This window comes from Budorcas taxicolor, chromosome 2 (assembly GCF_023091745.1).
Source record: "Budorcas taxicolor isolate Tak-1 chromosome 2, Takin1.1, whole genome shotgun sequence".
NCBI classification, from domain to species: Eukaryota; Metazoa; Chordata; class Mammalia; order Artiodactyla; family Bovidae; genus Budorcas; species Budorcas taxicolor.
The window spans coordinates 22,692,343-22,708,476 of NC_068911.1; the positions used below are offsets into that span (position 1 = coordinate 22,692,343).

A 16,134-nucleotide genomic window follows, 5' to 3' on the forward strand; every position below is an offset into this window, starting at 1 on the left:
TATTAATCTGCAAGTCAAATTTAACTGAGATTCCTGGGTTTTGATAAGTGGGCAACAGTATCTCCAGGTCTCAGTTTTCTCAGCTGAAAAGTAGGGACAAGAGTCAAACTTACTATGTAAGTAAGGATTAATCCTATATCACAAGGAGTAAATGAGTACGTAAAGTGTTCTCAATCAGTGCCAGCCATTATCCTCTGTCTTGAATGAGTTGAAGAATTGTTTACTCAATGTCTCTCCCTCTAGACTGAAAGGCCCACATGGGTGGTAAGGTGACTGCCTGTTCTGAGCCTCCAGTGTCTACAACTGTGCCTGGCAGAGACTAGAGGCTGGATGAGTAGGTACTGAATGAATAAATGAATATACAAACAGGAAGAGAGGGAGTATAGCTCAAATCAGGTTAAAATATACACATTTCATGAGGAGCCCTACTGCTAGAGAGAAAAAGGCAAGCACCACTTCTTTATAGATTACACAGACTGATGAACAAGACGAAGAAAACAGATGCCGTGAGGCCACCAGCCACCTCCGTCTAGTGGCTGTAAGTGGTTAACAACCAGCAATCTCAGCGTAGCTCTCACACGAATGTTCATCTTCACCATAAAGTCAGTAAAAGTTGAAACAACAAAGACGTATGTCGGAACTTCATTCATTAGTGATATGACCTCTTTGCTGAATCAAGTAACAGTCTTTGAATTCTGAAAGAATGTTCTTTCAGTTTTCTGTGCTCTTCACAGAGCACAACATTGCACCCCGTCTACTAATTACGCTAATGAGGTAGAGGCTGGCCAGCTCACTGCAGTTCCTACCATGCCCTATTGTTCCCTAATGTAAATATCCATTGCCATCTATTTAAGCACTTGCGCTACTGTTTTTCTTATGCTCGAATTTAAAGGGGAGAAAAATATTTCCTGGACCTGCGATTGAGAGACTGATAATTATAGCCAAAGATCCTCTCTCTTGTAATTCCTTTTAGCAACAGAAGCCCACAAGTTTTATCCGGGTACATGGCCTCTCGTCTTATTCCTCTGCAGTAAGATGTGACTGTGGACTGTGAGCCAATGAAATCAGAGCAGGAGGAAGTATGCAACTTCCGGGTCACATCCTTAAAGAGAGGCTGCTGACCTTTCACTTCCTCTTTCCCACAGCAGCCTCTCTGGGTTGGAGAATGGATATGTTATTTCAACCACACAAGCAGCAACTCCCTAGATGATGGTAAAGCAACAAGACAGAAGGAACCTGCCCCCCACCCCGCCCCACCGATGGCCTTTCTCGGTAGAGTTGCCTCTCCTCTCTGGACTTCCCACCTCAGTTCAGTTCAGTTCAGTCGCTCAGTCATGTCCGACTCTTTGAAACCCCATGAACTGCAGCACACCAGGCCTCCCTGTCCATCACCAACTCCACCACCACAGTTCAAAAGCATTAATTCTTTGGCGCTCAGCCTTCTTCACAGTCCAACTCTCACATCCATACATGACCACTGGAAAAACCATAGACTTGACTACAAGGACCTTAGTCGGCAAAGTAATGTCTCAGCTTTTGAATATGCTATCTAGGTTGGTCATAGCTTTTCTTCCAAGGAGTAAGAGTCTTTTAATTTCATGGCTGCAGTCACCATATGCAGTGATTTTGGAGCCCCCAAAAATAAAGTCTGACACTGTTTCCACTGTTTCCCCATCTATTTCCCATGAAGTGATGGGACCGGATGCCATGATCTTCGTTTTCTGAATGTTGAGCTTTAAGCCAACTTTTTCACTCTCCTCTTTCACTTTCATCAAGAGGCTTTTCAGTTCCTCTTCACTTTCTGCCATAAGGGTGGTGTGGACTATTACACATAATATAAATAAGCTTAATTGTTTCAGTTCAGTTTAGTTCAGTTACTCAGTCGTGTCCAACTCTTTGCGACCCCATGAATCACAGCATGCCAGGCCTCCCTGTCCATCAACAACTCCTGAAATTCACTCAAACTCATGTCCATCGAGTCGGTGATGCCATCCAGCCATCTCATCCTCTGTTGTCCCCTTCTATTCCTGCCCCCAATCCCTCCCAGCATCAGGGTCTTTTCCAATGAGTCAACTCTTCGCATGAGGTGGCCAAAGTATTGGAGTTTCAGCTTCAGTATGACTCCTTCCAATGAACATCCAGGATTGATTTCCTTTAGGATGGACTGGTTGGATGTCCTTGCAGTCCAAGGGACTCTCAAGAGTCTTCTCCAACACCACAGTTCAAAAGCATCAGTTCTTTGGCGCTCAGCTTTCTTCAAAGTCCAACTCTCACATCCATACATGACCACTGGAAAAACCATAGCCTTGACTAGACGGACCTTTGTTGGCAAAGTAATGTCTCTGCTTTTTAATATGCTATCTAGGTTGGACATAACTTTCCTTCCAAGCAGTAAGCGTCTTTTAATTTCATGGCTGAGCTGCTATAATTTGAGGGGGCTTTGCTGAGAGACAGCAGCCCAGCCTATACCCTATACAGACACCATATCTCCATCAAAAGTAGAAAAACGAAAGACAAAAGAGCTTATAGCACGTTTCCAAAAAAACTGGACAGAACACGTTTCTTTGCAGAAGTGAAGACTAGCTCTCCGCCAGTTCTCCAACTCACCTGGCTCCTGAGTTTGCAATCCCTGTGCACTGAGAGGGGAACACAGGGGTGGGTCTCAGATACACACCTTCAGGCTGGGGATGGTGAAGGCAACGTGCCGTGAGTTCAGATAGGCCAGGACTCTGTGGGACAGGTCTGCCGTCCACACGTGGGAGCTTTAGTCAAAGACAGACAGAGAAGGTCATGATGACAGGTTCCGCTAGGATGGGTAGTCCCCCTGCTAGCTAAGAGCTCAGGGGACCGAAGTTCAGAAAGGACAGTGGGAGTGGGCCAGGATGCTAGGAACTCTGTGCTTGGAGGAAGGCAATGTGTTGCCTTGGCACAGTGTAGGGGAGTTTCCAGTATTAGGAACCCACCCAAACACCAGTCTCTCAAAGACAATAATCAGTTTCAGAGCTGTGTGCTATATTCTAAATCCTGTAACAATCCACTCAGATTAACAATCCAAACAGATGGACTTGGACAGGTGTCTCTCCTCCAGGGGATCTTCCCAACCCAGGGATCAAACCCAGGTCTTCCTCACTGCGGGTGGATTCTTTACCAGCTGAGCCACCAGGGAAGCCCCCTGACTATATTAAATTTACAAAACAAATGCTGTGTATACCATGAGAGGCTGGAATAGCATAGTTAAGACTGTTGGCTCAAAACCTGGATTTGAATCCTGGCTCTACCACTCAACTGTGTGGACTCAGGCAATTTACTGAGTTTTCCTGTGCCCCAGTTTCCCTTTCTATGTAACATAGCTGCTGCTAAGTCAGTTCAGTCGTGTCCAACTCTGTGTGATCCCATAGATGGAAGCCAACCAGGCTCCCCCGTCCCTGGGATTCTCCAGGCAAGAACACTGGAGTGGGCTGCCATTTCCTTCTCCAATGCATGAAAGTGCAAAGTGAAAGTGAACTCGCTCAGCCATGTCCGACTCTTAGTGACCCCATGGACTGCAGCCTACCAGGAGTGGGGTGCCGTTGCCTTCTCCGATGTAATATAGCTAACTGTGAGAATTAAATCTGTCCACACATGTAAAGTGCTAAAACATTGCCAAACACACAGAAAATGCACACCTTCATTCATAACAGCCAAAAATTGAAAACAACTCAGATGTCCAACAACAGGTAAAATGTTCAACAGGTGGTAATACCCATTCAGTGGAATGCCACTCACTCAGAAAAGGGGAATGAGTGGGACTTTTGCTTCCAGCTATTATGGAGTAGCTGGCAGTGGATAAATTCTCCTGCCTTAAACAATTAGAAGGTGTTTTATAATCACATTCTCGTTATAGATAGATACATAGGTGCTGCTAGATAGATGGATAGTTAGAGACAGATAAAAAATTTTAGCCTGCAAGAATATATTCAATACTGTCAGCTGAAGTTACCTTAGGGAGAAGAGTGTTTATGGGGATCTTTCACTTTAATATGATTGAGCGCTCCTGTCATAGGGCCCCAAGTCTCCCATCAGTCCTTCATAGTACTTGTTATATTAGAATCATCTGTTAATATTTACCTTGCCACCACACTATTCAGTGCCCTGCTCCACAGGGTGGCATCTAACAGCACATAAAGGGACAATGAGGGACTTTCCTGGTGGTCCAGTGGTTAAGACTCCCATCGCAAGTGGCACCGGTTCGACTCCTGGTCAGGGAACTAAGATCCCACATGCCACATGGTGTGGCCAAATAAAATAAAATGATAGAGCACTCTAAAAAAATAAAGTGACGGTGCACCCTGGGGCCAGGCTGCTAGATACACACCCCAGCTTCATCACTTCCCAGTTGAGGGAATCAGCCTTAAATCACCTTCTTGGGCCCCAGTTTCATTATTCTATCCAATGAGATAACAAAAGGACATGCCTGGGTGGGAGGAGGCTGAGGTTTGTGAGGATTATATGTGTACTCTATGCATAAAGCACTTAGAATAGTACCTGCTACATAGTAAGCACTCAGTAAATGTTAGCTCTTGTGTTACAGCAGAGGGGGCCAAAACTATGGAACAATGTATCTATTCTAAAACACTTGTGCATTGGCTAAATTTTGGATAAACTGGATAAACGAGTCTATAGTACTTTTTATAGTTAAGGGACTTCCATTAAGAAAATCTATTCCATCCCTCCACCTCCCCTTTAGGATGAGTTACCTTTGAAACTGTATGAGATCCAGCAATGCTACAATGGAAATAAAATGAAAAGACAACTTAAAAAGGAATCATTCCAGAGAGATCACAGGCACCTCCTGTGTGAAATTCTTAGACGCAACAAGCGGGGACAGTGGGAATGTTACCATTCAGGTAGCTTCCATCTATTATTTCTTCCTAAAAGGCAAAGAGATAACATCAAGTATAACATCCACGAGTTGGCGGTTTCAACAGAGGGGATGTTGTGTAGAAGAAAATGGTATACTCACCGCCATCTTTTGCAACAATGGGTGCAAATCTGCAACAAAGCCATTGAATGTATAAACAGAATTGAACGGGATGACCTTCAAAAATACAGATGTGTTAAGAAAAGATCCCCCAGAAAAGGTTACTCATGACGGAAATTTTTACCGAATTTTTATTATACTTGTGCCAATGTGAGGAAATCTTGGTTTGAGAAACCCTTTTAGAATAACCCTGAAAATTCTACACATACAGGCACATACAGGGCACACAGGCACGCACACATCCCAGAACACTCCGTAGCAACATATACCTGAACTGACCTAACCCCACTCCATCCCCTGAGATGTGTGGAAACCGTGACAGATGACTCCTCCCTCGGGACTTACCCTGCCGGGAGTCTGGAACGCTATAACTTGCCACTCCAAGGCTCAGGAAAAGGAACAGCGAAAGAGAGCATCTCCGAGGTTCCTGAGACATTCTCCTGCAGTTAATTCAAGCACAGACATGATTCAGGGTTGTATATTTTAGACATATTTAAGAATAATCAGAAGACAAGGGAAAAACAGATAGACCCAGAATCCCTTAAAGATTTTTTTTTTAATTTCATCCACCTTGCTCCATCTAAACTTCTTTGCTGGTGTAAAACACAATCATCTCTCTCCTCAGTTATAATGGCCTGTTTATATTCTTACAACCACCTCTCATTCCCCTCAATTGAACAAAGAGGAGTGGTTAAAAGCATGGACTCTGTTATAGCTGACAAGGGAATTACATCTAGAAAATAAAAAGAACTCTTACAATTCAGTAGGTAGAAGATGAACCAACAGGGAAAAAATATGAACCTAAACTTCATTAAAAAAAAATACAAATGGCCAATACGCATCTAAAGGACTATCGGTGTCGTTCAGTTCAGTTCAGTTGCTCAGTCGTGTCCAGCTCTTTGCAACCCCATGGACTGCAGCACGCCAGGCAAATATTAGTTTTCAAGAACATGCTGTTGATAACTAATGAGACACTGTAAGTGAGCCAGACCCTGTGGAGCCTTCCCAGAACAGACCCCCCCCCCCAACACCGTGTCCTCTGCCTGCCTCTTGTGTAAAGAAAGACTTTAGCTTCCTAGGCCGTCCCCAAGTTCCAAAGAGTAAATTCAGAGAAGTGAGAAAATGCAGAAAGGAAGGGAAACAGTCAAGCAAGACAAAATAATAATACTTTAGCCATTAAACAGTATCAAGGACCTTTAGTTTCTTTTTAGTTTCTCCTCAAGGACTGAAGATAATATTCTGAGCCACGTCGTTTGAGCTGTTTTGTAGATACTAAAGCCCCCAACAGGTGGAAGAAGTTAACTGTATTCTGTCCCTGCATGTGAGCATCCTCAGTCACTTCAGTCATGTCCGACTCTTTGTGACCCCATGGATTGTAGTCGGCCAGGCTCCTTTGTCCATGGGATTTCCCAGGCAAGAATATTGGAGCGGCTTGCCACGCCTTCCTCCAGGGAATCTTCCTGACCCAGGGATCGAACCCAGGTCTCCTGCGTCTTCTGCATCACAGGCAGTTTGTTTACTGCTGAGCCCCCGGGGAAGCCACTATGCTGTCCACAAGCACATAAATCCCAGACCAATTGGAACCAGACCAGCAACCAATCAGAAGAATGTCCATGAGCTGATCACCCGAGTCCCTCCCCTTCCTTCACCCTGTCTTTAAAAACCTTTCCCTGAAAGAATTTGAGGAGTTGGGGGAGCCTTTTAAGCACCGGTTGCCCTGGACTCTTTGGTTTGCGCCCTGCAATAAACACAACACTTTCCTTCACCACAACCTGGTGTCTGTAGATTGGCTCTACCATGCGCAGGCAAGTGGACCCAAATTTGGTGTGGTAACAACTTCATTACATATGCACTAGAATGGCTAAAAGTTGGAAAGATTAACAATACTAAGTGTTGACAATAATGTGGAGCAGTGTGAATTCATACATTGCTGATACAGCCACTTTGGAGAACTGTTTGGCAGTGTCTTATAAAGTTAAATATACAGTACTCTACAATCTAGGAATTATACCCCTAGGTATTTACCCAAGAGAAATTGAAACATACATCCATACAAAGATTTGTAGAGTTCCATTCCAAAAATTAGAAATAACTCAAATGTTCAACAATAGATGAAAGGTTAAACAAATATGGTATATCCATTCAATGGAACACCACTCATCAATAAATAAGGAATGAGTTGGACTTTTGCTTCCAGCTATAATGGAGTAAATGGCAGTAGATAAATTTTCTTGCCTTAAACAATTAGAAAACAAATGAAACGAAGGTTTTCAGACATCGGACGACAGGTAGAACAAGACTGAGACCCCTAAGAGAAGGGAAACTGTGAGAAAATAGAAAATATGTATTGATTTCTGCCCCCAGTTCATGCAACAGGGCCACTAAATCCCTTGTAATTTCCTGAATGATAAGAGCACGAGGAGCATCTCTTGTTCTAATACTTGGTTTTTGATCCATCCCTGATACAGGGCTCCTAAGTCCTTGCAAATTCTTAAGTGGTAGAACTAGGAGCGGAGCAGCCACTCTGGAGAACAGTGTGGAGGTTCTTTAAAAACAAATAGAGCTACCATGCTGCTGCTGCGAAGTCACTTCAGTCGTGTCCGACTCTGTGCGACCCCACAGATGGCAGCCCACCAGGCTCCCCCATCCCTGGGATTCTCCAGGCAAGAACACTGGAGTGGGTTGCCATTTCCTTCTCCAATGCATGAAAGTGAAAAGTGAAAGGGAAGTCGCTCAGTCGTGCCCGACTCTTAGCGACCCCATGGACTGCAGCCCACCAGGCTCCTCTGTCCATAGGATTTTCCAGGCAAGAGTACTGGAGTGGGGTGCCATTGCCTTCTCAGCAATCCTACTCGTGGGCATGTAGCCACAGAAAACCATAACAGGAAAAGATAACATGCACCCCACTGTTCATTGTAGCACTATTTACATTCCCTCCAGGACACGGAAGCAGCCTAAGTCTCCGTCAACAGATGAATGAATAAAGAGGATGAGGTACATACATATAACGGAAAACTACTCAGCCATAAACAAAAAGAATGAAATAATGCCATTTGCAACCACATGGATTGACCTAGAGACTGTTATACTAAGTGAAGTAAGACAGACAAATATCACCTGGTTTCATTTACTTGTGGAATCTTAAAAAAGACTACAAAAGAACTTATCTAGAAAACAGAAGCAGAGTTGCAGATATAGAAAATAAACTTATGGTTATGGGACGGGGAGGGGTACATTGGAAGAATGGGATTGACATGTACACACTACTATGTATAAGATAGATACTAATAAGGACCTACTATATAGCGCAGGGAACTCTACTCAATACTCTGTAATGATGTATACAGGGAAAGAATGTGAAAAAGAGAAGATAAGGGCTTCCCTGGTACCTACCTCATAACATCATATGAGGATTAAATTAGTTACTGAAGTAAATCACTTAGAACAATGCTTGGAACAAAGCCCCACATATGGGTTTAGGAAATAAACAAGCCAAACTGATGTTTTCAAAATTCAAATAATGGGAAAGTGTGGAGAAAGAATGTTCCAGAAAAAGGGAATCAGAAGTGCAAAGGCTGTGACGTTAGGAATGCAACTGACGTGTTCAATAAATCACACAAAGATGACAGCAGTAGGTGAGATTAGGTCATCATAAGCACCTTGACTCCTACTTGGAGGGAGACAAGAGCCACTGAGTGTTATTAGAATGAGAGCGGGTTTCACCGGTGGCTCAGCAGTAAAGAATCCGCCTGCAATGCAGGAGACGCAGGAGACCTGGGTTCGATCCCTGGGTTGGGAAGATCCCCTGGAGAAAGAAATGGCAACCTACTCCAGTATACTTGCCAGGAAAATCCCATGGGCAGACGAGCCTAGTGGGTTATAGTCCATGGGGTCATAAAGGGTCAGACACGACTGAAGTGGCTGAGCACAGCACAGCCTGAGTGTGAAAGCCACGCTCTGACTTTTAAAACACTAGCTCCATAACCCCAATTGCTTGTTGAGAATGCTCTGAACAAGGGCAACAGGCAAAGCAAGGAGACCAGTAACAGATGAACAGTGATGACTAAGTCACAGATGGCAGTGAGGGTGGCAAGAAGTGGTTGGGGATATTTTGAAGGGTTGTTGTTGTTCAGTCACTCAGTCATGTCTAACTCTTTGCGACCCCATGGACTGCAGCACGCCAGACTTCCCTGTCCTTCACCATCTCCCGGAGCTTGCTCAAACTCATGTCCATTGAGTCAGCGATACCATCCAACCATCCTGTCCTCATTCGTCCCCTTCTCCTGCCTTCAATCTTGCCCAGCATCAGGGTCTTCTCTAATGAGTCAGCTCTTGGCATCAGGTAGCCAAAATACTGGAGCTTCAGCTTCTGCATCAGTCCTTCCAATTAATATTCAGGATCAATTTCCTTTAGGATTGACTGGTTTGAGCTCCTTGCAGTCCAAGGGACTCTTAAGAGTCTTCTCCAACACCACAGTTCAAAAACATCAATTCTTTTACACTTGGACTTCTTTATGGTCCAACTCTCACATCCATATGTGACTACTAGGAAAACCATAGCTTTGACTATACAGGCCTTTGTAGGCAAAGTGATGTCTCTGCTTTTTAATATGCTGTCTAGGTTCGTTATAAGGAGCAAGCATCTTTTCATTTCAAGGTTGAAGTCACCATCTGCAGTGATTTTGGAGCCCAAGAAAATAAAGCCTGTCACTGTTTCCATTGTTTCTCCATCTATTTGCCATTAAGTGATGGGCTCGGATGTCATGATCTTCATTTTTTGTACGTTGAGTTTTAAGCCAGCTTTTTCACTCTTCTCTTTCACTTTCATCAAGAGGCTCTTTAATTCCTCTTCGCTTTCCGCCATAAGGGTGGTGGCATCTGCATATCTGAGGTTGCTGATTTTTTGAAGGGTAGGGCCAATAAACTGAATGTGAGGAAGAAAAGACAAGTCACAGACACGTCCAAGGATCTGGGCCTGAGCATCTAGAGAGGTGAGAAATAGGAAAAAACCATAGGAGTGGCAGATTTGAGGAAGATGTCCTGGAGATCTGGACAAGCTAAGCTTGAGATGACCATAAAACACCCAAGTGGACAAAGCAAGTAGGCAGTCTGGCGTTTGAGTCTGCAGTTAGAGCAGGGCTCAGACTGGAGCTATCTACACAGAGCAGCCAGAAGATACTTGAACCCAGGCCACTGGATGAGTTCACCAAGAAAATGAGCATAAGGGAGAACGTGGGTGAGCTTTAAGGACTGAGACCCAGGCGTTCTTTTGTTAAAATGTTAGGTAGACCAGGTGCAATCAGCAAACTCAAGACTGTAGGAAACTCCCCAGAATCAACAACCTAGTTTCTTCAGCAAATACACTGCAAAGAGAGAGACAGACATAGACACAGACACACACACATACACACAGAGGAAGGAACTAGGAACTTAAAAAACTTAGGAGCTATAACAATTATTCATAGCATATAGACTTTCTTTGGATCCTAATAGAAGCAAACCATGAAAAACAAAAACTATGGGGCAACTGTGGAAACTTGCTCCCTGTCTGGATATTTGAACATTTTAAAGAATTACTGTTAATGTTTTTGATAACAGAAATGTGGCTACATTTTTAAAGGAGTACTTATCTTTTAAAGGAGGGATGTTGGTTCACAATCTGGCCCCCATACAGGTAGGGTAAGGAGAGACTGGAGAAAGAAGCAGCCCCTCCAGATTGGTAGATGGCAGGTGTCCTAAGCAAGGACACTTACTTACAATGCTTGTCTTTTCTCTTGTTGCTGTTATATTTTTAAAATAATTTTTTATTTCTTTATTTTTTATTGTGCTGGGTCTTCACTGCTGCCTGAGATTTTCTTTAGTTGCCATTAGCAGGGACTACTCTTCCTTCCAGTATTCCAGCTTCTCATTGGGGTGGCTTCTCTTCTTGCAGAGCACTGACTCTGCAGGCTTCAGTAGTTGCTGCTCAAGGGCTCAACAGTTTTGGCTTCCAGGCACTAGAGCACAAATTCAATAGTGTGGCGTGCTGCAATTCATGGGGTCGCAAAGAGTTCTAACTGTTGCTTCCTGACGTGCGCATAGGTTTCTTAAGAGGTTAGGTCCCTGAAAAAATGCTCCCCTGGTGGGAACAGTGGGCAGAACATATATTCCAAGGATTGGGGAGGGGTGAGGAGGCTCTGATGCTCTGGTCCAGCTTGAAGGTCAATGGTGGTCACCTCCTCTCCATGACCTCCTTCAAGGGGTTAGCTAACTACAACCCAAGGGCCAAATTCACAGGTTACCTGGTCTTGCATGGCGCATGAGATAAAAAGGTTTTTACATTTATAAACAGTTTCAAAAAATCAAAAGAACAATATGTCTGGACACATGAAAATTTCATGTATGCAATTTAAATATTAGAATCCATAAATACAGTTGTATTAGACAACGATCACTTCACTCACTTAAGTATAGTCTATGGCTGCCTTCCTGCCTCTTGAGAAACCTATATGCAGGTCAGGAAGCAACAGTTAGAACCGGACATGGAACAACAGACTGGTTGCAAATAGGAAAAGGAGTATGTCAAGGCTGTATATTGTCACCCTGCTTATCTAACTTATATGCAGAGTACATCATGAGAAACGCTGGGCTGGAAGAAGCACAAGCTGGAATCAAGATTGCTGGGAGAAATATCAATAACCTCAGATATGCAGATGACACCACCCTTACGGCAGAAAGTGAAGGGAACTCAGAAGCCTCTTGATGAAAGTGACAGAGGAGAGTGAAAAAGTTGGCCTCAAGCTCAACATTCAGAAAACGAAGATCGTGGCATCTGGTCCCATCACTTCATGGGAAATAGATGGGGAAACAGTGGAAACAGTGTCAGACTTTATTTTTTGGGGGCTCCAAAATCACTGCAGATGGTGACTGCAGCCATGAAATTAAAAGACGCTTACTCCTTGGAAGGAAAGTTATGACCAACATCGACAGCATATTCAAAAGCAGAGGCATTACTTTGCCAACAAAGGTCCGTCTAGTCAAGGCTATGGTTTTTCCAGTGGTCATGTATGGAGGTGAGAGTTAGACTGTGAAGAAAGCTGAGTGGTGAAGAATTGATGCTTTTGAACTGTGGTGTTGGAGAAGACTCTTGAGAGTCCCTTGGACTGCAAGGAGATCCAACCAGTCCATTCTAAAGGAGATCAGTGCTTGGTGCTCTTTGGAAGGAATGATGCTAAAGCTGAAACTCCAGTACTTTGGCCACCTCATGCGAAGAGTTGACTCATTGGAAAAGACTCTGATGCTGGGAGGGATTGGGGGCAGGAGGAGAAGGGGACGACAGAGGATGAGATGGCTGGATGGCACCACCGACTCAACGGACGTGAGTTTGAGTGAACTCCAGGAGTTGGTGATGGACAGGGAGGCCTGGCGTGCTGCAATTCATGGGGTTGCAAAGAGTCAGACACGACTGAGCAACTGAACTGAACTGAACTGAACTGAACTGATGGCTGCCTTCACGCTACAATGACAGAGCTGGGAAGTTGCAACAGAGGCTGTGTGGCCCCACAAATACTTACTCTCTTTTCCTTTATTGAAAAAGTTTGCCAAGCCTCCTCTAGAGCTACATTCTTATATACTTAACAGAAGAAATGTGATGTTTGAGATGGTTTCAACATAATACAGGAAGGAGGAAATAAGTATGGAGGAAACAAGTTGAGAACTGAAGCTGAAGCCCATTATATTCCTGTATCTACCTTTGTATGGGTTCGAAATTTTCCACATACAAAACATAAATTATTTTTTAAAAGAAAAACAAAATAAAAGGAACTGTGTTTTTATTTTTATAAAAGCGTGGAGAGATGTGGAGGAACTGGGAAAGGGTTCTAAAAGGAGTGACCAGAGGGCTGATAGGAAAACAAGTGACTCCTAGGCAGCTCACAACCCAATCCCCAGATGCCACCCTCTCGGGAAATTAAAAGGAGCCCTACAGTGCACGTCTATGGTTTCTTGAGATTACTTTATAGGCACCCCAGCATCCTCTAATACAGATTTCCCTGCTATTGTCTGGCTTGTTATGCAAATAGATTCTCTATCCCCCCATGGGGACTTCCACAACCAGCTTTGGGAACAGTTATGCTCATTTTACTGCTCAGGGCAAAAACAAACTGAAATTTTGGAAACCTCCAGACAAGGAAGGCAGAGCATTCTAATAGATTCTTAGTGAACTTGATCTCAAAGCACTTGGTAGACGCCTTCTGCCCCATCAATCCCACCCTGCAGGCGGGGATGTTCAGCTCACCTAAGAGCTCTTACATGCTTTGGGACTTTGGGGAACCTATGGCCCTTTTTCCCTCCCTTCCCTTTGGTCAGCTGCCCTGGGGCATTGGCCTCATTCACAATTCTCCAGTTTCCCAGACAATGAGGCTTCTTGTGCTTATTGCTGCAGTGTCCCTATTAATTCTACAAGGGGTTTACAATTACTGAAATAGAAGCTCCACTTTCTGCTGCACATTAAGTCTTCATTCCAACGAAATCCCAGTCCAAAGCCAGGATGGGATTTGGTTTTAATTAAAAGTCCCTCAGGTCACTCTCTTTCAGGAGCTTGGCCAAGAGGATTAAAAGGACTGAGCTGGGCAATGGTGATTTGGGGGTCAATAGCTTTCTCCATGCATCCAGCCCCCTCCCCACCCAAAGGCCTGCAGATGGGCAAAAATCAGGCAGGCAAGGACTGCTTTGAAGAAACTCAAAACGAAACCCGTAACAATAACCACAAACCTGAACTGAACGTGGGTTCCTAAAAACCTTGACCATCGGGGTTTCCTGGAACTGAGGGATTCCGCTTTAAGACCTGGAAAGTTGCAGGCAAACTGGGATGAACTGGTCATTCAATGCATGAGAGACATTTTGCAAAGATACTGGGAGGATCCCCCATGCTGGGGCATCCCATCCCAGACAGAAACCAACAATTCACAATTACGTGGAGTTTTATTGTCTGCAAAGCAGTGCCATTTAAGGTTCGTATCATGGATACAAAGATACAGGTCTACAGATACTAACCTGAAGATTTTCTACTGAAAGCAAAAAAATAACCCCACAAGACCATTTTCATTAGTATTAATGCAAAGTGGTCTAACTTGTCTGGTTTGTAGGCTACCAGGCTATTTGAACTGGATTTGGATTTCATTTCTAACTGTGGTATTGAAACAGCCCCATTCCTTGAGTTCTACTCAAGGGAATGTGTGCTTTCTTTTTAGACTAGAGGCATCAGGCCTGAGTGGTGCTCCCAGCTCTGTCCCTAACAGTGAGACTCTGGCCTGTCATTCTCCTCCCTGTCTTTAAGTCTCAGGAGAGCAAAATGGAAGGCTTGGGATTCTGTGATAGAAGGAGAGAGAGGAGGATGCTGTCTCACTGGGCATCCTCTGCCTGCTGGGCCAATACATTTGCTCTGCCCACCAGCCCTGAAGGTTTACTTGGTCTCACAGGCGAGTTCAACAGACACACAGAACTCAAACAGTGAGAAAATGGCAGAAGGGGGGCCCAGACGCAGGGCCACCTGGCTCTCTAGGAATCATAATTGTAGCGATCACTACGAGTGAGAACGAAGCCCACACCCCTCTACACACACTGCCTCACTTAGTCCTTGCAGAATCTTTGAGGCAAATATTACTGCAATTTCTATTTCACAGACAAGGAAATGGGTTTTAAAAGGTCGAGTGGCCTGCCGAGGATCACACAACTATTAGGTGGCAGGGCCTAATCATTTAGCTCCCGAGCCCTGAGCTAAATGATTCCAAACACTGAGTAGTTCTGCTCTCCAGCCTCTGCTTAGTGGCCCTGTACCTGAACTCCAGATGGCCAGTGCCACCTCAGGGCTAGAAGCCCCAGTTTTCATTTAGACCATTGATTACTAGCCGTGTGCTCTTCAACAAACTCCTTGACCTCTCTGGGCTTACATTGCCTTTTTTGTACAATGCGGATGGCGATAATGCCTCACAAAGACAGGGGCTTCCCTGGTGGCTCAGATGGTAAAGAATCTGCCTGCAGTGCAGGAGACGCAGCTTCCATCCCTGGATGGGGAAGAGCCCCAGGAGGAGGGCATGGCAACCCACTTCCGTATTCTTGCCTGGAGAATCCCCTGGACAGAGGAGCTTGGCAGGCTTCAGTCCATGGGGTCCCAAAGAGTTGGACATGACTGAAACCCCTAAGCAGGCACAAAGACTGTATAAATGTTATTTTAAAGTTCATCAATTTATCCAATGTGTAACGGTTTGCTCTACCTGAATATTCTCATTTCTTGCTCGCAACAGCCATGAAATATAATTGGAAAAATATGTAAAGAAATTTCATTGTATGTAAAATACGTAAACAAACAAAAAAAAAACTGACCCCAGCAATGGCACATATAAACACTGGACAAATAGTAGCTATTATTATTGATGCTTCTGTTGTTGCTATTGATATTATCATGACAAAGTCCTTGCCTTCATGTCTGCTCTTATTAAGCGGGTTCGGATCCCTGTCTTAGAAATTTCCTCCCCTCCCCTCCCCTCCCATGGACGGCGCCCTCCCCACGAGCCCTTAAAGTCGCCGAATCGCCTCTGCCCACTCTCCTTTCTCCCTCTGGCCCCCGCCGCCCTCCTTGTACCTTGCGCCCCTTCTCCAGGCAGCTCCCCGCGGCGAGTCCCCGGCCCCCGCGCACCCCAGCGCCTGAGCAGCTGCCGCCCGCGTCCCCTGCGACGGGCCCCACGGGGGCCTCGTCCCCGCCGCCCGTGCCTCACCTGCGGTGCCCGGCGCCGCAGCGCCGAGTCCAACGCGGGCGGTCCCTGCGGCGGCTGGAGTGGAGACCCGGGCCCCGAGCGCCGTGGGGGTCACAGTCCCGCAGCTGCAAGACGCCAACAAAAGCACGCCCTCTCCCTCGCCCCTCTCCGAAAGAGCGGCGAGGAAAGAGGCTGAAGGGCTCTCCAAACACATCCACCAATTGCGTGTAGGGACTTTATTTGGATCTGAATTCAAACAAACTATTTTAAAAATGATGGAACAATTGGAGCAATGTAGTCGCTGGAGGTTTTCCGGTTAGTTTTTTTACGTGTGACAACTGCAATATGGCTCTTTTTTTAGAGTCCTTATCTTTTGCAGAT

The 16,134-nt window shown here is 45.0% G+C and overlaps 1 protein-coding gene across 1 annotated transcript in view; it reads right to left on the reverse strand.

The window, feature by feature from the left end:
• OTOA (otoancorin) overlaps positions 1-5,456 on the reverse strand; it is a 72,498-nt gene extending 67,042 nt beyond the window's left edge. Inside the window, exons 1-5 of the mRNA XM_052635775.1 lie at positions 5,366-5,456; positions 5,003-5,031; positions 4,880-4,910; positions 4,737-4,764; positions 2,675-2,762 (exon numbers count right to left, since the gene is read on the reverse strand). Of these exons, the coding sequence (XP_052491735.1) occupies positions 2,675-2,762; positions 4,737-4,764; positions 4,880-4,910; positions 5,003-5,031; positions 5,366-5,456 (267 nt within the window). The remainder of the gene's footprint in view (positions 1-2,674; positions 2,763-4,736; positions 4,765-4,879; positions 4,911-5,002; positions 5,032-5,365) is intronic.
• Positions 5,457-16,134: the final 10,678 nt, after the last annotated feature.